The sequence below is a fragment of the Rhipicephalus microplus genome, chromosome 9, assembly GCF_043290135.1.
Source record: "Rhipicephalus microplus isolate Deutch F79 chromosome 9, USDA_Rmic, whole genome shotgun sequence".
Classification (NCBI taxonomy): Eukaryota; Metazoa; Arthropoda; class Arachnida; order Ixodida; family Ixodidae; genus Rhipicephalus; species Rhipicephalus microplus.
The window spans coordinates 72,934,375-72,960,628 of NC_134708.1; the positions used below are offsets into that span (position 1 = coordinate 72,934,375).

The 26,254-nt window shown below is 46.9% G+C and overlaps 1 protein-coding gene across 2 annotated transcripts in view; it reads right to left on the reverse strand.

Annotated features, from left to right (window-relative positions):
• Positions 1-26,254, reverse strand: part of LOC119163238 (sodium-dependent proline transporter-like) — a 74,097-nt gene that overhangs the window by 45,384 nt on the left and 2,459 nt on the right. Inside the window, exon 2 of one of the 2 annotated variants that reach the window (XM_075873831.1) lies at positions 7,663-7,728. The exons of the other annotated variant lie outside the window; for it this stretch is intronic. Coding sequence (XP_075729946.1) covers positions 7,663-7,728 — 66 coding nt within the window. The remainder of the gene's footprint in view (positions 1-7,662; positions 7,729-26,254) is intronic. 2 annotated transcript variants of the gene reach the window in all.

Genomic DNA, 26,254 nt, shown 5'->3' on the forward strand with positions numbered 1-26,254 from the left:
TGTTGCCACCTTGAGAGCCAAGGATTGATTGGTATTTTCCTCGTTCGGGTTTTTCGTTTTTCTCTGACGTTTCGTTTGACAGAACTGCTAACGCGATGCTTTTTATATGGGAAGTAAAATGGAATTTAATAAATACTTTGGGCTATCAGGAATATTCGTGAGCTGATTGGTGCAGTACTGGGAATCCACCCCCTTCTCTTCCCCCCCCCCCCCAGAAAAAAGACGACAGACAGACAACGCTAGTAACCGCAATCAGTGATTCATACTGTCTTTTAATGTACCTGATTTTCTGTGCACTCTCATTCTACTCCGTACTTCTACACGTTCATCGCCAACCCCCTCCATCGCGCAACTCCCCCCCCCCCCTTCCGATATTGTAGAATAAGTTGACGTAAAAAACTATTCATGTAAGGTTTCTCGCGATGTAGCATGTGTATACTCCAATACAAAATAGAAGGAATACGAAATACAGAACACAATATTAAAAAAAACAGCTTACAGCTTGTGTGCAGGCTATTGCGTATATTTGCAGATTACTAACAGTAAACAAGTGTTGGATACGTGTTTGCTTATTGTTGATAGACGGTTGCCTAAATATCGGTCGTTTTCCAATATAACGATGGTGATGAAAAACTTTCTTTTTATTCCTTTAAAAAGTTTCTGGGCAAGTGAGTTGGGTCTTGAGTCCTTTACTCAACTTTGCTCGACCAAGCCCAGTGAGCCGCTTGGCTTGGTCGAGCAAAGCCAGCTGACTTTCCCGATATTTGCTAGCAAGCCAGGTCACCCACTGCCTCGGTCGACATTGATACACGGGTAATTCACGAGCCTTCATCACTACAATAAATGTCAGTTCATTCTAGAGAAATGTTGGAAGTAAACTTGCAGCGTGCGGCATTGATTCGTGAAGCCCGTTTTGAGTGAAGGGCTATTGAGCGTCATACGTACCTCAGAGGCATAACATTTAGAACTAACAGACAAGAAATTCATAGAAGTATAGGTGAAGATATATGTAGCAAACATAATGTAAAATGTGAATAAAGTAAAGGGCGAGCGCGTACGATTCTCTATGAACTGAGCTACAGCGGCCGGTGGTCATCCGACCGTCCACTATATGGGATATAAATGCACACCTAAACCTGGAAGTGCTAATGAGCACCTGCGAGTGTTAATCACACTCGTCGCCATGGAAACTAGTGGCACTGTTGTGCCCTTCCAGGTTCAAGCATTCTTTCAACGTCATCTCGTATTTATGCTCATGTAAATGACGTCTGTTTTGTTATCATCGTTATTGTATGTCTAAGAAGAAAATGTTCTGTTGAGTGTTTTGACATTTGCGTTAATAAATTTTTCTAAACAAGTGCAAACATGTACACCATAAAGAAGTGTATGACGGGACGATCGCCGCCGTAGCTCAATTCGAAGGTCGCAGGTTCGGATCCTGCCGGTGGCAGGTTATCTTTTCGCCAGCTTTTCTTTCTTCACAATTATACTCCAATTACTTTGAATCAAGAACACCCCTATGATTTCCTCGGCATAATTGTCTGTCAGTTATTATTGATATTGTGTCTAACAAACAAAATGAGCCCGTTTCCTTCTTTTTTTTTCATTCACTCGTCCACGTAGTTGCCCGGCAACGGTTAAACGGCTAGAAGCATTTCGTTCACGAGTGAGATTTGTCATTTGTCCTCGTACGACCACATTCGCTAAGATAGTCTGATCGTTAACATTCTGTGTGTGTGTGTGTGTGTGCGTGTGCGTGTGCGTGTGTGTGTGTGTGTGTGTGTGTGTGTGTGTGTGTGTGTGTGTGTGAAAACAGTTAGACAGTTGGATGTTTTTCTTTAGAATTTGGGCCCTACAGTTGTGTACATGTCCACGTGTGAACCTGATTGCGAGGTGCGTGTGGTGGGACAGACATTACTTTTTGACCTCAAACCCGATGTTTCTTTGACATGTACGTACACGCATACCTACGAGGGCGTTCTTGTAATTTTCAACAACAAGGACAACTACGACAACAACAGAAACCTCAAATCAACGGACACTGATAAATCACTCCATGGTCACTATACGCTAACAAGTTCAAGTTTGAGAGGAACAGATTAAGCGCTATAGGATCATGAAAAGTTAGAACATCACAACGACATTTTAGTGTCGCGACTTCAGCACAAGGTTCCCGGAACTAGGAAAGCTTTGTCTTCTATTTTACTCATCCTAAAAATCGACAACACTCTACTCTTCTCAAAAATAAAATAACAGTTTTAAAACACCCATTACTACTGTGATCTGAGCAATGAGTGTTAGCATGCATGTGAACAGCTGCGTTGACGGCCCAAGACGGTTTCTCGAAAAGACTAAACAGCAATTTTCGTTCTTTAATTTGTATGTCAAATGTAACTCTCGCTGTGCTAGCCATGAGCCCTTCTAACGGGGGCGGTGGGCTTGTCAAGCTGTCGAAAGTCAGCGTTTATTCGCCGCTCCTCTATCTGTTTTCGAAAGTGATAAAAATAAAGTTGATCGATCGATCGATTGATTGATTGAGCGATTAAGCGATTGATTGAATTGAGGCTGGATATAAGCCTCTGATTCTAGTACTGAACTTAGTACGCAGAGTGCACTGTACGGCACAGGATGAGTGAAATGCTCGCCAGCATTTTCTTGGTGTTAAATCATCGCACGTGCACCAAGACAGCAGTTTGGATGGCTGGCTCATATTTATTGGGCAACCCTTTCTCGTACAGACGGCAAACGCGCTTCCTCAGCGCGCGAGTCTTGGCGAAACAAAAAAAAAACGTGGACGAATGCAATTTCGCTGTTTAGACGGGCTGAAGGAAACAGTGGCGAAAGCGCAGTCGATGGACCCATCAAGGTAAACGTGAGCCTGCAGTCACGGGTTATACGGGAGAGATAGCGTCAGGTCTGGGCGGTTGCCGTGCCAAGGCAGGCGTGGTGATTTGCCGGGCACAGTAGGAGTGTGGTTGTGCAGTCGAGGGTGATGAGAAAGAAAGAAAGAAAGAAAGAAAGAAAGAAAGAAAGAAAGAAAGAAAGAAAGAACGAAAGAAAGAAAGAAAGAAGGAAGGAAGGAAAGAAACGCCATGTCCTGCAGCGCGTGAACATGCAACATAAAATATTTTTTTCATTATTTTTCGGAAAAGCCCTCCAGCAAGTACTATCACGTGCTCTGCTTATATTCATGACGGAAGCGGCCACGCATTCTAGGTGCGAATTTCATATGCACCAAAAGGGGGCCAAGATCACGCGCTCGTCTACTGGTTTCGTCGCGTGCTTGACAAGTAGCCATAAAGAGCGTCACGAAATCGTGTTTTCATTTCTTTCAATACACAGGCTGATAAAAATTCTGGTGTCTTACGAGTGAAGAACGTGATGAAATTATGAGGTACACAACAGGGGGTAGTATTGATTGGTTTTCACTTCAATGGGATTGTTTTAAGTACAATGTAAGTACGTGAATGTTCTTTCATTTCGCTTCCCCGTCTATATGCGACCGCCGGGCATGAAAATTGAACCCTCGCCCTGGAACTTAGCAGCGCGACCACTTAACCTTTTAAAGGCATAATTTAGCCGCGAATTAAAAAAAAAATGGGAGAAACTCAAGTGTGGCACAAGTTTTTTAAGTAGGTATACCAACTATAGACTAGCAAACAGTCTTGTTAACCTGTGAAACTGCCACGGCAGCTGTTCGTTTTCAAGATCCTTTGCTTTTGAAAGAGCATAGATATTTCATCTCCACTACAAGACCAAACGATTCGTTGGGCAGAATCAAGCTCTTTTGGCGCCAAGTAAAAACGGGCTACATTGGTCTAATAAAGCGTAGGTTAAATAGCGCCCACCTGCGCAAACGGACGGTTATAAGCAAGGCGATTTCGTGAAGCCTTACTTACTGCGTTCCTAAGTGTGTTCTCACATAACTTCTTTCATATAGATCTCACATAAGTTCTTTCATATAGATCTACAGACACCTTATATAGATATACTGTCTAAATACATTTTGAGGCTGCTCATAGACTGTCTATATTGATTTTTATAAAGTTTATGCACCCAAAAGCACCAGTTCCTCAATCTTAATCGTATCATTATACTCACACGCGTCATGTTTGCGGAATAAACACCACTACCAGGAAAAGACAATGCAAAAACTACTACCCTGCTTATTGTATAGGGCACATGCTATGATCATTCGGCATGATAATGTTGTCGGTTGTGCATTCTGTATAGCTGACATCAATGAAGTGCAATTGAGCTCTTGGGGTATACTCAAAGCAACGCTCGACTTGCGTTTTCTTCCTCTTCGTTTTGTCATCGTTAAAACTTCCGCGCTGCTCCTGAGAAAATGTCTGATTGCAAACTCGCTCAAACGTGCATATCCTTCTAGGTAGAAAAAAACAACAACAAAATACTACGCCCGAGGCCAACTACACATTCTCTCACCCATATCCTTTCGAGCATGTTTTGCCGGGACCTTTTTGAGCGAATCATGGAAGAAGGCACATGTCGCAAGGCCTTCTCATCGCAAATCAAGGTCCATCACTCGTGCGCAAAAGGTCGCTTCCATTTCTTCCGGCCTTAACGACGGTGGCACCATTGGGCACCCGGGCACTGCAGCCGCAAAGCTTGCAGTCTCTGGGCAACGCACTGATCCGGTATTCATCCTCGCCGCATTTTCTCTACGGATGCGTTTTCATGCAGTGATTCACGAGGGTCGCGTCTTCGGGGCTTTGTGAGACGGCGCTGAATGTCCAGTGACTTCCGTTGAGTGACTCAACCTGGAAACTATGTTCTGGCTACCCCGTATAGGGGATCAAAAGCTCATGCAGATGTACGCGTACAACAAACAAACCAACCAAACAACCAACGAACAAACAAACAAACAAAAAAAAACAAATGGAAGCTTCGCACTGCGCTATAGTAGCGCTAAGCAAAGGTAGTGCGGCGTGAGACAGCTTTGCTTGTTTGTTTGTTGCCTGTAAGCACTGGCACACACCCATGCACTTTAACTGGATTGGCCATGAACGTTTGTAGTAGTCTATATGTGATGCAGCCTTCTTTGTTTCTCCTTCCCCTCTCTTTCGTGATTGTTCTCTTCCCCGTTTTTCTGTCTTTTCTTTCTCTCCAATGTTATTTTTTTCATTTTCTCCTTTATTTTTTCATATCTTGCTTGCTCCCTCATTTTGTTTTACATTTTTATACAACGTTTCACCTGCGTTTGCCCGGGCCCCTAAAACCGCTCCTCACTTCATACCCTCATCAAGGCGCTCGAAGAACAAGAGGAAGAATACTTCTCCTTGGCCCCAGCGCGATCAGCAGGTGGCTATACGCTATAACTAGCTTTGTGTGAATTGCGCCCAGCTATACGACAGCATGCATACCGCAGCCCACGTCCACCTAAAGCGCTCAGCACTTAGAAAGCTAGGAATACATTTATTTTAGGGGCGAAATCCTTAAAGCCATGGGTCTCTCCATCCCTTGTACATCTCTCCTGGTACGTGACCACCTAGTTGTATGATGCGCTCTCCAGAGTGATATGAGTGCACAGACAGACAGACAGACAGACAGACAGACAGACAGACAGACAGACAGACAGACAGACAGACAGACAGACAGACAGACAGACAGACAGACAGACAGACAGACAGACAGACAGATGGACAGACAGACAGACCATTCGCCCCACTCATCTTCATTCACTCCGCGGATATGCTGAAAAAGTGGCTTTTATCAGGAACGAGTTTTGACGAAGGCCAGTGCTCGGCCGAAAGGTCGAATATACAAAGATATACATATGCGGGAAATGGCTCGTGACTGCGCGGGTATGGATGCGTTCATGCCAGGGAATCGAGACTTGGGCAACATAACTATTGATGGCGTTACACGTACCTCACTACATACGTCTTGTGTGCACTCAATCCGCAATAAAATACGCCTCGTGTTTGTAGTAATAGTTAAGGCTTAACGTCCCGCAACCACAGTATGATTACGAGAGACACCGCGGTGGAGGGCTCCAGGAATTTAGACCACCTGGGGTTCTTTAACATGCACCTAAATCTCTAAACACACGGGCCCCTATTGCATTTTTGTTTCCATCGAATTGCAGCCGCCGCGGCCGGGGATTCGATCTCGCGAGCTGCGGGTCAGCAACCATAACCACTTGACCGCCGTGGCGGGTAACGCGCGCCTCGGCTTTCTCTGTTCGCCGCACTCAGTAGCACGTTATACATTTACAACAATGTGCTCTACCGTGTCACCTCGCACGATTCGGTATTGCAAGCGTATGTGTCTCAGTAATATGTTAGATTAATACAATGTCACGCGTTAACTTATTTGCACTTATTGGATAATGTCCTTTAAAATCCAGTTCGTATAGAAAGTACAGCGTGTAATCACGATTACTGCGTTTTATACTATATAAAATTACCTAATTATATAACTGAAATATTTCTTAACTCTACGCCAAGCTCCGCTGTCAGGGTAGATTGCCCATCTGCAACAATTACGGTGACCACAGGATTCGAACACGCAAGCAGTTGGTCGAGATGCCAATGTACCATAGGAACAGATTTATCAACAGACTCTTTTATGTTTATACCCTACTTTTTCCCTGCAATACGCTTCTTCTACCCTTCTAGTTTATTCAGTGAATCGTAACTGTTTCTCAACTGTCGTTCTTTTAACACGGAAGTATTTTATGCGGGGTTCACCACGGCTTCGCCGACGTATTTCCGTCACGGATATGACGCTGTAAAATATATATTAACAGATTGCAAAGAAAAAGTTCTGTTGCGTGGCGTCGAACTAGGGACTTACTCAGTCCGCAGTGCGTGGCGCCAACCGCCAAGCCTCGGAACGTACGTTGTAGAATTTGCTAACGGCAAGCTATTTATATACACCATATACCTTTCGGCAGTCCTCAGAGGTCCGCAGCTTTAGCGCGTTTTCGTCAGCAGCAGCGAGATGGCGCGAAGGTCTCGCGTTAAGCCCGCTTTAAAGGTCGTCGCCTCTCATGTTTCGACGAGCGCCTCCTCCACGGAACGTGGTCTCTCCTGCGCGCGCGCTTATCAGACTCGTGATTTGGGAGAGGACGAAGGTCAAATCACTCGCTGCCGCGGCCGCGTTTACAAAATGAGCATGCTGCTCGCACATGAAGTGAGATTTGTGACAATTGTTCGCACTTGTATTGCGCTTTCGTTTCGTGTGTCTTTCCTTCTGTTTGAACAGTGTGTTTTAGGTGTCAAGATGTGACAGTTGTTAGTCCGTGCACGTCCCATGTTTGCCCATTTCGTGCGTCCTTCTTGCTTCAGGTGCGCGCTGCAAATTTAGACCTGCTTGTCGTTCTTCGCGTGTCTTTGCAATGTGTTGCTGTAGCATTAATTCCTTCTCCCTTGTGGCGAAACAATGCATAATAAACGCTCAACTACCTCTGTGAAGTCACGGTTTCACTTTCGTGCTATACCGATTCCTAAAAAGAGGGATCACCCATGTTTTTTTTTTCAGTTGTGGAATGGGCAGGAACGCAAAACACGCTGCTTGAGATTGAAAGCATAAACTGTGTGCAACATCTTGCACTACAGTTGCGTGCAGTAGGAAGGAGAATCACGTCAAGCAACTGATTGATAATTTTTTTTTCTTTTTTGCTTTACTTTTACTTGCCTCGTGAGAAGCGTCAGGGAAGGAGTCGGCTGTCCACGAAGTCGACAATGAATCAAACCCCGAGCCCTGCGAGAAACCAAGATCGGCGACTGTTACCGAGGGTTTGCCGGAGACACGGGAAGCGAAAAGCGGCAACGCGCATAATACTTATCGATTTGTGGGATTTAACGTCCCAAAACCGCGATATGATTATGAGAGACGCCGCAGTGGAGGGCTCCGGAAATTTCGACCACCTGGGGTTCTTTAACGTGCACCCAAATCTGAGCACACGGGCCTGCAACATTTCCGCCTTCATCGGAAACGCAGCCGCCGCAGCCGAGATTGGATCCCGCTACCTGCGGGTCAGCAGCCGAGTACCTTAGCCACTAGACCACCGCGGCGAGGCGCGCATACGTATACGTCGGCAAGGAAAGGAAAAGGTTCACAGGGGAACAGACGGGAAACGGGAGGGCACCTTCTTGATACAAGAGTACCCGCAATTACAGGCCGGGGTGCCTTCCGCCTCATTGGGAAAACCTGGTTACACGTACCCGCGGTGGCACTGTAAGTGGAACCCAACGCCTCCCACGTTGCAGTCTGACGCTATAATCATTGTACCACCGCTAACATGTTCTCATGGTCAATTTTTGCAAGCGAGCATAAGCAAGGAGAGATACTTAGGTGTGTCAAAGGAAAGAAGTGTAAATTTATTGTCTTGCTTTTTTTTGTTAGACACAGTGCTAACGAGAACTAACAGACAATGGTGCCGAGGAAAGGGTAGAGGATCCTATAGCTAGTAATTGTAATGTAAATATAAAGAAAGAAAAGTGCACGAAAAGATAACTTGCTGCCGGCAGAGACCGAACCCGCGACCTTCGAATAACGCGTTTTATATGCTCGACCACTGAGCGTCGAGTTTCTTACAAATATTACTGGAAGGGAGTCGGGATCTAGCGTGCTTACGGTTACAATACAAACATTATGGTTAGTTGGCGTGTGTTTAAAGAAACGACACATTGAAGGACATTGACTTGAAAGTACACTACAGTGTCGAAGTTCCTTTCTTTTGTGGAGAACGTACGGACTATGTCAGTAAACACGAGTGTCTGTCAGTGCGCTTTTTCCACCAAAATATTCGCGGTGGTTGTGAGCAGCATGGTCCCTTATTCATTTACAGAGATGATTGAATAGCACAAGGACTTGCCTAACCTTTGTACGATTGGTATAACAGCAGTGAATTGTTAATTGTCACAGAATGATGCGTCGCAAATAAAAAAAAACTGGTAAGATTATCGCACAATGGCTAAGCCAGTTCATTAAGTCGACGTTGTTTATTGGCTAATGTATAGCGCGTAGCTTTCGCCGCGTCACGCTCTAAGCTTGGTGAGACGTGGTAGCACATATAACTACTGAGGTTACACGATGAAAAGAACGGCTGTAGCTGCCGCGTTGCGACACAATTAAGTGACGCATTATGATAGGTGAAATAACAACGTGCATTTTCCCCTTCACATTCCGCCGTGCTCTTGAAGCTGGAAAATCACACGATTCGGGTTTCTACAGGCGCTGTCTGAAAGACATCGACGCTGTTTCATCAGGCAGTGCTATCAGGCACTGTTTACGACGATCACTGCTCACGTCGTCATTATCCCCCAGTTTTGAAGGTATAACGCAAAAACATCTTGCCGGCTTTCTGTTTTTTGTAGCGTTAGCTACACTGGCCTTGCTGAGCCAATTTCGCGTGGCACGGGTCTGCGCATGCGCAATGATACTCCGCCGCCACCAGTGTGCGCGCAATTCGATGCGCTGCGCAGACGATCAGTGGTGTCACGCACCGGAGCCGGCACCTCCCTCGCACTCGGCCACGGCCGCGCGCGACTCACCACCGCCGGTGTGCGCTTTCCAGAGGAGGGCCGTCATAGCCTTTTTTTTTCTTTTTTCCCTCAGGCTACTATTTTACTCGACCCGTGGATGAAATTTGCTACACCAATACCGACTTCACTCACACAAGTACGCGCTAACTGCCAAGTCAACGGGAGATAAGCCGTATTCTCTCTTGGACGTCCTATGAGCAGCAGATCGGTGCAGGAGATCATACGGTGAGCACAAGGATAATTGTGTTTATTATTTGATACTTGATAAATATTTCACATTATTGTTTTCTGAAGAAACTGAGAGGGGGGGGGGGCATTGGAAATTATAGAGGAATTAAAAGGAGGACAACTCAACCACGCGCCATTCCATTGTCATAAAAAGAATGGAATCGGCACCCAGACTAACACCAAGTTATTTTTAGGGCCAAAGCTCCTTATGCCATGGGTCACGCGCCCGCGTTGTATGTACCACTACTACTAGTAGTAGTAGTAGTAGTTATAGTAGTTGTAGTAGTACGTAGCGACCTCTCATATAGTCCTTTAAACTAAATGAGAGGTCATTTAGTCAGACAGACAGACACAAAAACGCGCGGACGGATGGGCCGACGGACGGACGCACGGACGAGCGAACGGGCTGACTGACGGGCGCACGGACGGACACGGGGACAGATAGACGCACGAACGAAGGGACGGATGGACGAACGAATGGACTGCGGACGCTTCGCCCCAGTTATCATCATTCACTCGGTGGATATGCGGGGATTTTTTTTTTTTTTTGCCCAGCCTGTACTTTGTATATGAGAGAACGGGGTTGAGAGAGAGAGTGGTGTCAATGATTTTGGGCCGCTGTAATTATACTTTCCATTCTATAATAAAGACAAAGGAGAAATGCATTTTTGTCGTTTTCAAGCCAGCACACAGCCACAGTAAGTAAGACGTTGGTGGCCATCCTTACTAGACGATGGTGAAGACGTTGCTAAGCCACGTGCGTCTCGTTAGAGTTGTAATAGGCAAAGACAGGAGCGAGAGTTCCGGTGTTAATTAGCCCTAGGTACACAAAGGGGGTTTCGCCAGTGTGACTCGAAAAACGACACGAAAGAGAGAGAGTTAGGGCGGTGTGTTGCTTATTACCGGTATGTCACTTGTAACCTGATGATCGAGCCCTTATACTTGCACTGTACTGCACGCACTTATGGAAACACAAAAACGAAAAAGAAAGACTGAGCAGGTCTTCCATGGTGTGGTAAACGCCAAGGAAAGGAAAACGAAAGAAACGTGTCCTGTCTAGATTTCGTTATACCTCAACAACACTGCTTGCCTCGACCAATCACCCCTTTGGGTAAATTCCGAGTGCCGTCCGCATTGCGTCACAGTCACCCTCGCACTTAACACTCTCCCTCCCTCTAACTCTAATGTCAAAAGTGAACCACCACCCCTCGCCCCCTTTGACCCCACAGCCAGTGCCGGCAGTTTGTACGGGGACAAGCCGACGTTGGGGTGAGGTTGGTGGTGGAGAAGGCGGTTAACAGGCCTCCGATTTGATCTTGAACTGGAAAAGCACGGAGACGTGTCTCCAAATGACAGTGGCGCTGACGGACGCTGAAGACATCATTACGGCAAGGGGTTGTACAGGTGGAAAGAAAGGGGGGTGAGGCACAAATGTAAAAAAAAAAAGAGTTCGGACGCAAAAAATAATAAAGTTATGAAGAAGCAGTGCTTGCAGGCGCCGATATGGAGATTTGACCTCACTCTTCCCGTCCCCCTTTAAGAGTGCATGGCGTCCCGCCCAATGAACTCCCGCGGTGACTGCCTAAGGGGGAAAACCTGCTCCCCCCCCCCCGCAACTCTTTCTTGGCGTTGACCTGCACGCGATGGAAAAATATCGCGTCCTGCTGCCGGCTCTTCCTGGCCGGTGCTGGCCCAACACCACTCGGCTATATCATTGAGGGGATCATTACTGAAATGAAGGACCGCTTCTCATCCCAACTTTCGTGAATCGCGACGCTTCGGACAAAGACGAGACGGTGCGAAAAAAAAAAAAAAGAAAGACCCGCCGCCTCCCTCCCCTCCACCTTCCGCCGCCTCCATCTTGTAAACGTCTTTCTCGCTTGCATTCCTTCATGACGTGTTTATCCCATAACTTACTCCCCTTAGCCTGATGGGGATGAGGGAAGTAAGTTAACCTCCCCTCAGCAGGATGGGGAGCACCTGAAGGCGTTCACCATCCTGCTTTATCCTTTGTATAACCTTCATCTTTTGTTTGTGAGCTCTCTCTCATGCCTGCGAATTTTTCCTCTAGTTTGATATCACACCCCATAGTTATATGGCAGTCTCGACGGCGCTTGTACTATCTTTCACTTGGCACCATGCCAGCATTGGCCCTTTGTAAAGGGATTTACCGGTACCGTGTGGTCATCAAATGAACAATAAGAAAAAAACATATTCTCGCATAAGTAAATTGCTTTTTCACAATATCGGAATCGCCACTCTCGATGTGATTGGACTTCGCCGTCGACTGTCCCAATATGGATAGGCAGTTCGATTGATTGATATGTGGGGTTTAACATCCCAAAACCACCATATGATTATGAGAGACGCCGTAGTGGAGGGCTCCGCGAATTTCGACCACCTGGGGTTCTTTAACGTGCACCCAAATCTGAGCACACGGGCCTACAACATTTCCGCCTCCATCGGAAATGCAGCCGGGATTCGATCCCGTGACCTGCGGGTCAGCAGCCGAGTACCTTAGCCACTAGACCACCGCGGCGGGGTGATAGGCAGTTCAATCATTTTATATTGATTGAATGAATTCAACGATGCTGCTAGAGTAAGAGTGGTACACCCGATAGCAGGCGTAAAGGTAGCCATTAAAAGATAGCGTTTGTGTAGCATGCGGGCATACTATATGATAGGTAGGTAAATGAGGATTGTTTTCCAAACAAATTGAATTACTCTAGAGTTCGCCGTGCATGGTGGTCTAGCCGTTACGGTGCATAACTGCTGATTCGAGGGCCGCGGGTTCGATTCCGTCCACGGTGGTCACATTTAGCTGGCAGCGAAGTGGTCCGTGTCCAATGCGACCTCAGTTCACGTTAAAAAACACCAGATGGTCCAAATTTCCGCACTACCGCTTTCCTTATAATCATATGGTGGTTTTGAAATTGAAATGAATTTTAAAAAATCGTTATTTTCCTTTGTCAAAAAGTAGGGGGATGGGATTGCGTTGTAAAACCTCATAATAATCATTATTATCGATTACTTCAGATACTATAATATAGTATGTCGGAAAGCATCGTTATATACACCAACACCGAATTTGCTGAAAATCGGTAATTCTGCCATTCACTATTCTGACGCGTTTTACTCGTCGATGCTGTAAGGTCCTGTGTCCAGACAAGTCAGGTTGAACTCCTGAAACAGTGATTGTCGGAAGTTATGTGCTCTCTCGCCACGCGGTGAACGGTCATGTCGAAAAATAAAAGTGGGTTTGCTGTGCGATCAAACGTGGTAGTTCCTTTTCGCCCCATCGGTATACATCTTCCATTGTTTCACACGTTCCAGCTACATTTTCTTTCGTCAGTTTCCTCGCTATCAACACCTAAACTTCTTTTCTTTTTGTCTCTGTGATGCATAGAATGCGTCGACAATATCTATACTGTCCCTTGCCAGTGTGTTTCTGGCTTTACACGTACTTGAGTAGTAACTCAAGTACATGCAAAGTACATGAACCCCCATGTATCTTTCAAGCAGCCTGTTTTGACTACACCGCTCCAATATTTACACTGATATCCCCATTTTGTCGATTATAGAAAGGCGGAAGTTTTTGTCATCGAGAAAGGTCTTTCTAAAGGCGGCACACTTGTTGTGCCCGCACAAAGGCCTAAGGTGTGACAGTCCTCCAAAGATAAACAAAGAGGCATTCGAAGTGATTGGTGGGAACATTGCACACGCACTCGATCTTATCCATCTCGAGTACTCATTTTATCGCACAGTATATCACACCGTGGAGCCTTAGGTGTGTAACCACAATAGACGTGTCGTTTGAATCACTTCCTGAATAGCAGTAAATTTGAATTATCAGCACCACACATCGGAGGAAAAACCGCGGCAAGGTTTAAAAGCCCCATGAACGGCCTCTGAATATACAAAGAACGTGTGCATTATCAGAGAGTTTTAGCAAGTTGCGTAAATACGATACGCAAATATGGTACGGTATTACCGTACCGGTCGCTGACCAGTGAAGACACCTCAACAACACAAAAGCGTTTTCAAAAAAATACTCTGGGGTTGTCACGCAACGTTGTGTCCTGTCAGCCTATATACATGTTGTTAATGAAGGCCTGTCGTCCTGGGGACTCAGTGTCGCTGGAAAGGAGGAGCGCTAGCATACTGCTTTACCGTATTTGGGTACCGTATAGCGGTAACTTGCTAAAATACCCTATTTTCTTCTGGCGTTTCCCGTCTACTCGGCACTGTTCGTGATGCCAGGAATCCGTCAACGTGACGTCACGAGGAAATGAGCTCGCTATTGGTCCATGTGCGAGACACAACGGTTGAGAATTGTCCTCCGCCCTGTAATGCAATGGACCCGCGTGCCCAGCCCGTTCTGCCTCGTATTGGGCATCTCGATTTAAATATATATATATATATATATATATATATATATATATATATATATATATATATATATATATATATATATATATATATATCTTACGACCTGAACATGAATTCTGAGAGATACATTTTCAAAACGCCGTTTGTGCCAAACTTCAATGATCTGTTAATTCAAACGGTTGTTTTGAAACATTTCTGGTCCAAAGAATTCCTGGTTCCGTATGTTACTTCTCGTTCTTTAAGGCCCAAAGTACGTTACTGGAGGCCACGGTGTTCAACAAAGTATGGAAATAGAATGCGAGCCCGTTATGTCCCAACCTGTTTGAATGTACTACCCCCCAGCATTTTTCGCACAAAACCAGAACAAAAATCAAAGCAACTGCTACGGCGTATCTGTTTACAATGGTAATGCATGTCGTGTGTTATTTCATATACACTCATTAGCAAGCAGACTGGCACACGAACTAAGCCTAACGCAGCACCGGTAGACGCCGTCGCTCGCGCTGCAGACGCGGCCGGCGTCTATGCCGAACCCAGCGAGCAGTGCGACGCCCCTTTGCTACTCGCTTAACGGCTTTATCCTCGACTGCAATGGAAGTTGTTCACGTAGACGGTGAAGAAATATCGCCGACAGATGTCCGCAAGGAGAATGGCTGGCTCGAGGTTCGGGCCAAATACAAGGAACGCAAGGCGCGCGTCGCGGGCACTGACCCTGCTGCGCAGACCGCTGACGCGCTCAACGATGATGAAGCGTTTGTCAAAAGAGCAGCCAGAAACGTGCGACGACTCAGCATGGCGACCAAAAAACCGAATCTGCCGGTGGACGACATCAAGGTCATCGTACGCCCTAGAGATGGCTTCAGCACCAGGACACATCGTGCTGCTCGGATCGGCGACAGCATACGTGCCGCTGCCGGACTGAACCAAGAGGAAACCAGAGGCGATATCTTTCGCGTAAACGAAAGACAGAATATTGTAGTAGTGAGTACTCCATCGGAAGAGAGAGCCAGAAGATATTGTGAAATCTCCAAGCTAACCATGGGAGACAAAGATTACGCAGCGAGGGCATATGCAGCCGCGCCGGAAAATACAACCAAGGGCATCATCCGTGGGATTCCCGACGAAGATTCTCCTGAGGATATTGAGAGACACCTCGTCAACGAGCACAACCCTTCGTTATTGCACGCGAAGAGGATGGGAAGCACGGCACACGCTATCGTCGTATTCGAAGGAAGTGTAGTGCCGCGCTACATATACTACAACGGAACGGAGCACCGTTGCGTGCTCTACAAGAAACAGTACGAGACGTGCTACGCTTGCGGCCGACTTGGACATCGATCCGACGTTTGCCCCAACCCAGAGAGTAGAAGATGCAGAGGCTGTGGCTGTGATGATCCACCGCAAGACCACTGCTGTGAGCCCAGATGTCGACTTTGCGGCAAGGACCACCCTACCGGAGACAGGAAATGCCAAGCCAAGTACAGAACTCCTTACATAGTGAAGAAACGCCAGTGGGAAAGAAGGCAACGTGAGGAGGACGCAGACAAGAGCTATAGGGTGTACGGCGAAAGTGGACACGCCTGTTCGGCGCTGCGTGGGGAGAGACGAGGCCGATCCGCCTCGCGTTCTCGCTCCCGCTCCCGGTCCCGGTCTCACTCCCGCTCTCGGTCGAGGAACGCCGAGCGCCAACGAGCCAAGGACAGACCTAAGTCCCAGGGCACGTCTCCCGCCAGTACCGACACTACAGCGACGCGAGCTGCCGGACCCGGTGGTAACGACAGTCTACCCAAAGCCTCCAAGGTGAGCTGGGCGGCAGCCGCCTCCGGCGAGCGTGCGCGGTCTGGCACTGCCTTTTCTAACAGTGAAGGTCAACACGACATGATCATGCAAATTCAAAAACGACTCGAGCAATTGGAGAGAGATAACATTAGATACAAAAACGTAATTGAGGAACTCAGGGAGGAAAATGCTAGTCTAAAAAATGAGGTAGCTAAAAAGGGCGGAACGATCCGATTGCAGGACAATCCAGGGGAGGTACTATCTAAGGATGAAACGGTGCCGACCCCCTCGAAACGCAGGGCAGTTGAAGTGGACCCGGCGCAAGCCGAAATTCAAACACATAAAACAGAGGAAAGGGATAGGAAACGGCACGATGTCGAAGACGACATAAGCATAGTCAGGAAAGAAATAGAGGATGAAAAGAACACGCGTAAAGCAGAAATGGAACGAATGCTTAGCCAGCTTACAGGCGCGATGCAGCAGATAACAACTACAATGCAGCAAATACAGCAACAACTCGCCACCCTGCAGATGAGGGTTGAAAACAACGAGCGAAGGTTACCAGCTAGCAGCTGCGGGCCCCTCAAACAGACTGGGAAACCGTACCACAGACCAGTGGACACAGAGACTAGGGAGAACACTGGCAAATATTAAATTTTACTATCATCATGGCTACTCACAATACTAAAAATTACGTAATTTGGCAATGGAATTGTAGAGGATACGCTAGAAAGCGGGGACATCTTCAACAGTACCTGATTAACAAGGAGAAGCCAGATGTGATACTTCTACAGGAAACTAACGTTAAAGCTAAGTTATCCGGTTACAGGTCATTTCAGGATAGCGCTCCTCGGGACAAACCGGCCGTCGCGACGCTAGTCAAACGTAACCTAACCGTAACGCAGCATGAGATAAAGGTAAACGCGATACCGCACCTGTTGGTGGAGATAGTACCTCCAAAGAATCGAGACAATAGTCTTTTCATTCTTAATGTGTATAGTAGCCCTCGACTTAAGCACCGCTTCCGCGCGCTACTCAAGAAGGCGGCCGGCATCGCGGGGACCCGAGCGCTCCTCGTAGCGGGAGACTTTAACGCTCATCATTCCGCATGGGGCTACAAATACGAAAACCTGAAAGGCAAAAACCTATGGGAGGATGCTCTACTGGAGGGTCTCACTCTCATTACCGACCCCTCCGCGCCTACGCGACAAGGAAATAGTGTTTGTGCTGATACGTCACCAGATCTCGCGTTCGTTAAAAACATAACAAACGTATGCTGGACGAATACACAGGAGGATTTGGGCAGTGATCACACTATTGTAGAAATTCGTGCCAATGCGGGGCCGTGCAAAAAGAAAAGCAAGCTACTAAAACTTGTAGAGTGGGACAAGTTTAGGCAAAACAGGGAAAATAGGATTGACTCCTCGGAAAATATCGAAGATATAGAAAAGTGGACATCAATGCTGAGGCAAGATGTCGCGGCAGCAACGCATGAGGTCCCTCCTGAAGCAAACCTCCAGGTCCTAGATAGTAAGCTTCTGCATATGTGGGAGGCTAAACGTAGCCTACAAGCCCGGTGGAAAGTACAACGACACAATAGGACTTTACGTAGGCGAATAGCTAAACTGAATAGAGACATCGAGGAATACGCTTTACAGCTTTGCAAGTCACAGTGGGAAGAGACGTGTAATAGCATGGATAGTCGGGTAGGGTTCACCAAGGCGTGGAATCTCCTCAGGTTCCTGCTGGATCCAGAGGAGACTAAAACAGCATATAGGCAAAATGTCAACAAGATAATCAACGTCTACAAAGGCACCCACGCAGAACTCTTGCATGAACTCAGGATGAGATACACTAATCCGACTAGACCCGTGCTCCACTCTGAATACAAAGGCACTGCGAACGAGTGCTTGGACAGACCTTTCAGCATTGCTGAAGTACGCGCGGTGCTGCACAGGCTCAACACGAAATCATCGCCCGGACCAGACGGGGTTGCGAACAAAACGCTTCGGAATCTAGATGACACATCGATAGAGCACCTCACGGTTTTCCTTAACGAATGCTGGGAAAAGGGACGTATTCCCCGACAGTGGAAAACCGCCCGCATCGTTATGATACCCAAACCAGGAAAGCGCATACAGCTGGAAAATCTAAGGCCGATATCGCTGACGTCCTGCGTTGGTAAGGTCATGGAGCACGTGGTCCTCGCGAGGCTAACAAACTTTCTCGAGGACCACGATCTGATTCCTCACACCATGCTGGGCTTCAGGAAGAGCCTCTCCACGCAGGACGCCATGCTACAACTCAAGCACCAGGTAATAGACAGCATGACCACTTCTACCAAAGCAATCTTAGGCCTAGATTTAAAGAAGGCGTTTGATAATGTCAAGCACTCGACTATACTTACCCGAATAATAGAACTAGGACTCGGTAAAAGGACGTACGACTACGTCCGTGATTTTCTAACGGACAGGACAGCGAGGATCACATTGGGAGAATTAGAGTCAGGAGAGATAGAGATGGGCAGCGCCGGCACTCCTCAGGGTTCGGTGATTTCGCCCTTGCTCTTTAACCTCGCACTCATAGGGTTACCAGCTAAATTAGAAGAGATTGACGGGCTCTCCCACAGTCTGTACGCAGACGACATTACTCTGTGGGTAACTCGGGGATGTGACGGCCAAATAGAACAGACGCTACAGCGAGCCATCGATACGGTTCAAAGATTCCTAGAGGACACGGGCCTCACCTGCTCGGCTGAGAAATCGGAGCTACTGGTTTACAGACCTACGCGCAGAGGTCGAAAGCCCAAATACAGCGAACAAAGCGCAAATCACGCAGAGGAAGCGATACAGCTAACGACCTCGGAAGGCCACGTCATTCCCAAAGTAGACGTTATACGCGTGTTAGGCTTGTATATTGCAGCCAATGGCCACAATGGCGAAACTGTTCGCAGGTTGGAACACGCGGTAAATCAGACAATCCGACTTCTAAAACGAATTACGAACCGACATAGTGGTATGAAAGAAGGGAACACTATTAGACTTGTGCAAGCCTTTGTCCTCAGTAGAATCACGTACGTTGCCTCTTACTTGAATTGGCACGTCGCCGAGAAGATAAAATTAGATTGCTTAATCAGGAAAGTGTATAAGCAAGCTTTATGCTTACCCATGAACACAAGCACAGTGAAATTATTAGAACTAGGCTTGCACAACACGCTTGACGAATTAATAGAAGCGCACAACGTAGCACAGTATGAACGACTTTCTAAGACTAAAACGGGCAGGTACATCCTCGAAAAACTGGGAATCCACTATCACACGCAGCAAGGCGAAAAAGCCGACATAACCGTGATGGTAAGGGAAAAGATAGTGATTCCGCCGTTGCCCAAAAATATGCACCCGGAACATCACACCGGCCGAAGAAACCAGAGAGCGCAGGACTTGCAGAGAAAATTCGGAAATTGCAAGGAAGCGGTATTCGTGGACGCGGCCAGATACGCGCGAAGGTGTGGTTACGTGGCCGCGGTGGTCGACGGTAAAGGGACATGCATGACGAGCGTTACGGTGCAAACGCCACTGACCGAGACGGCCGAGGAGGTGGCCATAGCACTCGCGGTGGCGACCACTGAGGCCGAAGTAGTAATTAGTGACTCGCAAGCAGCGATACGCAACTATGCGAACGGTCGTGTCTCCCGAGAGGCGCTGCGAATCCTAATGACTAACGAAGACAAAATTCGGGAAAAAAATGACACTTTCGTCATATGGACCCCCGCACACACACAAACCCCGCTGGCCGGCAACGAGGCGGCGCACGCGGCGGCTCGAGCACTCACGAACCGAGCCGTTGCGAACGCCGACGCCGCCTCGGACGAAGTTCCACGCGGGGGGGAGTGGGAGTGGGGGGACCGCATGACTAGTTACCACGAAATAACGCAGCACTATAAGCTAGAAAGGCGAAAGTACCCTCCGCCACACAACAGGTTAAATAAAAAACAGGCAGTTGCGTGGCGACAACTGCAAACATATACTTATCCGAATCCAGTTCTCTTTAGTCTCTGTTACCCTGATCTGTATTTAACAGAAAAATGCAAGGTTTGCGATGAAAGGGCGACACTTTCACATATACTATGGGAATGCTCGAGTTTAGATGAAAGCAACGATGAAAACCACGAAGAGGCAGTTTCGGACCGCAGGACACGCTGGGAGGGGGCTCTGCTCAGCTCCTCATTCGAACAACAACTGTGGGCCGTCCAGCGAGCCGAGGAAGCCGCCCGAGCCCAAGGGCTCGTGGCCGACGCCTAGGCCCGCCCCAAATCAACTTCGCTGGACTTCATAAATAAAGTTATTCTTCTTCTTCTTCATTAGCAAGCATAATGCTGCACAATCATCCAGTGTGGTAGTTTGCTTAAGAAGCATTTGCTATAATTCTGTTCTTTTTTTCCTTTATACCTTTTCAGTTTCAATTGCTGTAACTATTGCATAATTCTTGTAACTATTGCTTGTATGCCCTGTTGTTTCTAATCTTATATGCACGTTGTTTTTTTGTCCTATCATCCCTCTTAGGCCATGAACTACAATCTTGTAACGCGTCCGGTTTATTTTACTGTCTGCCAGGCTCTGCCACTCAAGCCACCAATTGGCTTTGGCAGGCCTAGTCACATGTACTGTTTTATTGGAAGAAATAAAAGGTATTATTATTATGATTAATATTATAATCATATTATTATTATTATTATTATTATTATTATTATTATTATTATTATTATTATTATTATTATTATTATTATTATTATTATTATTATTATTATTATTATTATTATTATTATTATTATTATTATTATTATTATTATTAATGTTAGTATTATCATATTATTATTATCGTGCGCAATCAATTATACTCACTTCGCTTTGTGCGTTTTAGCCTGCGCAAGCGGAAGTAACGGCGTGTAGCCAAAAACCACCAAATCTTGATAGGCTCAACGCTCAGCGCTTATTCCACGTTTATTATGAAGGAAGGAGCGGCGAGGAGGGCTTGCGCGAAGGTTAGTAAAGGCGAGAAAGAAACCACTCTGTCGTCCTTGAAGTGGTGTCGGGGCCCTTGAAACCCGGTTCTTATCGCTGTGTTAGTCACGGCACGGGCCCCCACGATGACGCGCGTCTCTTTACAAAGCGCGCGTTCGAACACAGCACGCGAAAAGGGCTTGTCAATGGACAGTGGGTCTGATAAGATATCGGATAAAGTGAGCGAGGTGTACCTCCTGGTAGTCAGGGAAATACGGGTGGTGCTTGGCAAATAGATTAGATGACCTCTAGATGTTTTCGTATCTTCTTTCGTGCGTTTAACGTCTTGCGCAATCGGCGATACTTCCCTGTCTGGGTGAGAATGTCAGCGTTGCGAACATGTGGCGCAATCACGGGCGTCGGCGGGAATTCGTCGTGAGGGGGGGGGGGGGGGGTTCAAACCCGCGTTGCATCACGGCTGGGAACGGAGGCGGCCTGTGCAGAGGCACGGAGGGGTGAAACATTGCGCGGGGTTGAGTAATGGTGCGCCGTAAGGGGGACGAGTGCCCCTTTTTGCACCCCTCTGCCGAAGCCCATGGTGGCAACGCTAACAGTCGACGCAGTTGTCCGGCGTCAGATTCGAGATGCACATGACGGAACCTATATTCCAAAAGACGGGCCTTCTAACATCGACACCTCGCAAAGGTGGCAAAAAGGCACCGTAAAAACACCGACTATCAACTGAACTGGAAGATCTCACAACCTTCCATATGTCCTCAACCTATTTTCACCTACGAAGAGTAGCCTATATACATAACATAAAAGGTGTCATAGATTCTGTGTACCTAATAAGGACCTTTCTACATACCTCGCTATTACACAATATAAACTTCGTTTCTTCAATCTCATGTTCACAAGCATACATTCTCACTGACCGATGAGACCCTGTTTAACCCTTCATTAGCACCACGATTAAAATTAGTGCGGTACAAAGAGATAAAAGCGCAGACAAAATTAAGACACGCGAGAAGAAACCAACGTCTCGCGTGTCCGGGTATGAATGCCTACCTTCTATTACCACAAATCTGTACCTACTAGCTAAATTTGCTGTCGTAAATGATTCGTGTATTTCGAATGTACAAACTACGTGGTTTAACTGCCTCATGTGAGCGAATAGCGTGTTTTGATTATTATGTAGGCTTGAGATATTAACTATTCTTAACCAATTTTCGTCCAATTATTTTCACAGATTGCCATGGAAAAAAAGAAACCATGTGGTAAGTAGGCAAAAAAGAAACTGTTTCTTTCCTGTCAACGCTGTTTTCTTGTTTCCGTACCAAGTCAGCGCTCATCTTCTTCCCAAATGTCGCACCTCGAAGAAATCCCCGATCCCGATACGCCCAAAACACGCCAGGGCTACTGCCTTAGGTCTCGCTGTCTCACTTGATCAGTGTTCCGGCGACAAACCACAAGAAATTTGCGTACAGTAAAGAAAGAGAAAACTAAAAAAAAACAATAGGGCATTGAATCGGACTTTGACGTTTCGCCCTATTGTTGGTCACGTGAACACAACTAATATGCTTGTACGCGGAACGTGTATAGAAAAAGTAGAAAAAAAAAGACGTGAAACTGTACGGGCAGGCCATTATAACCAGACACGCATTCACGACTACTTTACGTGTGTTCGTTTCGTGGTACAGGGTATCCGCTCCTTTTGCGCCGCGTAATTGCGCACAATTACAGGGGTGATGGCGGGTGGAGGCACCGGAACGAGCCGCACGAACCCAAATAAAACGACGCCAAATGACACGTCGTCGCAAAACTGCTTCGTCGAATTCGTCACGCGGTGGTCCGCGCCGACTCCTTTCACACCGGCCATGGCGTATTCCGAAGAGGTAGTTATAGCGAAGTCGGTCAGTGTCCGCCACGGTGAAACGGTGGCTACTGCGCCCGGCTACTGACCTGAAAGGTTACGGGTTGGTCTCGGTCACGGCGGTCGCACTTCGGCGGAAAGGAATCAATTGCTAGAGACTTAGGCCGCTTACATGTGAGCTGTGAATGACGGACGTTAGAGAACACCAGAAGGCCTAAGTATCCTTAGCCTCCCCCCCCCCCCCCCTACGGCGTTTGGCAAGTGAAATCCCGCATGATAATATTATTTGGACCCTGATTGCACCGTGTTCGCAGTTAGATGGGTCTTTACGTCCCAAAACCATGATGATTACGAGAGACACGTCATTGTGGATGGCTGTGGAAAATTTCGACATCTAACAGTACACGCGCCTTGACCCTTTTGTTCCCATCGACATGCGACTGGTCGCCGTGGTTGGAATCGAACCCACGACCTTTGGGTCAACAGCCGAGCAACGTATACCCACTGTTCCACCGAGGCGGTTTGAGTCAACCACTGAGAACGCAACGCTGAACAAACCGGGGATGACAGCACGTCAAAGTCGACAAAGTAGCCAACCGCCCGCACCCGTGGGACAACTCGAGAGAGCGTGTCGGGTTCATGAACTATATAGCTGCTCCGCGTGTGGCGTTGCGGCGTGCATCTTTAATTCGTTTCTCTGGGCCCGTATCTTTCTTCAGTGCCGCCACGATGCGGGAGTACACGTGTTGTGGTGAGCGAACACAGCTGCACTTAAATCTCCGGTCAAGTGAGGCAGTTGATTGATTGATTTGTGGGGTTTAACGTCCCAAAACCACCATATGATTATGAGAGACGCCGTAGTGGAGGACTTCGGAAATTTTGACCACCTGGGGTTCTTTAATCAAGTGAGGCAGTTCTTCCGCCCGTGTCCTGTGGGCCGCCTTGAATCGTTAGCAATCTATTTAGCGTGAATTCGACCCAACAGTGACTTACATCCCTTTACAGTTGGCGCGCGTATAACAACGCCGTTTTACTTGGCCTCTAATCACCCGCTTGTTAGTGCGGAGCTCTCTTTAAAAGCCCGCGACTTGTCCATCAAGCATTATATGTGGCGTGATCATGTTCACAGTAGTGCGCTCAGTACTGGTCATAACAAAACTAGCAATGCTCGAAAACAGGTTGAAACAAGTGAAGGAGGTCTAGAATAATATGATTAACAGAAGTAACCAAGAAGTATTCGTAATAACGAACTCAAAAACGGCCAAAGATATTTCTGAAACATGCACCTGGCTTCCGTGTCGCGCAAGACATGCCGCCACAACATCGCCAAAAGCGCGATAGCTTCTCCCATTTGCACTTCACCGGCGCTTGGTCACTACACGTGCAGAGGGAAACACCCTAATCCGCAGTCACCGCATTAAACTAGTTTGCCCCCTTAGAAGATATTTTGCCGTGTCTATAACTAACACTCTTCGATATATTTTGACAAACCAAAACGTCCATGTCATGGGTGTTTTGCTGTTTCAAAACGCGTCAAAACATCCTCATAGTAGAGTGTTATAGACACGGCTAAACATTCTTGAGGGTGCAAACTTGCTTACTGTGTGGGACTCGCTGCGAAAGACGCGTATCTCTACTGCCGGAACAAGCAGGGAGTCGGTGTAAAGGGCACCAAGTAGTTCGCGTGACGAACGCCCAGTTTTCGAATTTCCCTGACAAGATCCCACGCGTGCCGGAAGAACTCTAAATGCTTACTTCCGCCATTTACGTCATCGACGCTTTGGTGAACGGAGTAGTTGGAACTCTACACGAACGGGAATCGTTGGGTGTCCGTGCTATAGACGGTTTCAAGATTGAAAGCGTTGTGCCCCCCAAAAAACTTCCGGTCACCTCATTCACCAGCTCGTAACGTCGAAACTGAAAGGACGTTTTCACGTTTTTTTTCAAAGGTAAGAAAAGTCTCTTAGTTTTTCAGATCAAAAAGAACGTGCGTAATGTTCAAAGTAATCTCTTGCAGCTTTTATGTAGCCCAAAAGAAGATTTATTTGAATATATTTTGTCAAGTGATGGAAAGAAAGTGTAGAAAAGCAGCGGGCTATTATTTTAATGCTCTTCTTGCCCACCTATGCTATTCCGGCACATTGGCGGACAGAATTGGAAATCATCGATCGTCTGTGTTTTTAAACAGTATAAGGGTCTATATACGCACTTTCTCAGGTTTCACAGTAAACAGGCTTCTATAAGTTTCTCTCGTTGATGCTTATCTTCAATTTTTTAAACACATCTTGATTTACAGTGAATGGTATCGCACGTGGGGGGCCATCATTTTCGCACCACATTTTCCTCGAAGAATAACCACCCTCCTCTCACAGCTTGATTAAGCTGAGGAACCGTGATATCGGAGCCAATCTCGTACCTGTCACTTTTGACGAGCATCCATAGTATTGCAGAAGGCAACTTTGGCGTGTGCTGAGACTGACGCGATTCGTTTGCGATCAATCTCCGCAAAACTTTTTTTTTTTTTTTGAAATCCCGGCCGCCTCGTTAACATACGCATTACGATTATAGTTGACTTCTTTCGTGCATGCAATCTTCTTTAGACTGTGACTCCAGCTAACCCAACTTGGTTGGGGTATAGCCTCCTTTTTAACGGGACAGTAAAGATAGATTATGCGAATCAGTTCCATACTCATAAACTTCTTTCATAACTGCACGAAAGCGGCATAGTTTAGTAAGAGTTCAGTTGAGTCAAGGTAGAAAAGCGAAGGTTTCGCATTTGGAAGTGGAGCGCCGCTAATACGCCACAGGGAAGTCGATGGTTTCAGTTACGCACATGCTTGAAGCTTCGTTTTATAGACTATATTCCGTAACATATATGGGTACCGCCGTTTCGGAGTGTAAAGCAGACGTTTTCTCGTTTTTTTGTGTATCGCGACGGGAATTAATAAGGCCACGAAAAATCGTATGCACTAACTCAATCGTTTTCATGTGTATACGTCTACCATTACACTATTCGTCTAAATGTTAAAATTTTAAAACACAGATGTCGACAGCCAAATATGGTGGCACTCAAACCTATCCGTAAAACAGTCAATAGCGAGAGATCTACAAGCTTGCCCCCTCTCTGCCTTGTGTATGGGGATTGATCATTTCAACTGCACCTCGGCAACAGCCTCATAACCGCTGACCACATAAAAAAAAAAGACGTTTGCTTTGCAATAGTTAACAGAAGGATTTAACTTTCTCAGCAATGCTGCGCTGTGCCTCTTTTTTTCATTTTTTAATCGTAGCTTGCTTAAAGCCGCTTTTATACGACAGTGGGGAACTGTCGACATCGTTTTCGTGGAACGCGCTCAAACGGATCGAGTGCCCTGACTTCAAGCTAGACAGCGTTGTCACGAGCATGCTAATTTGTCGACTTCCCCACTGCTCGACAACCACTGAGTCATAGATGCCCAAACTGGAACGAG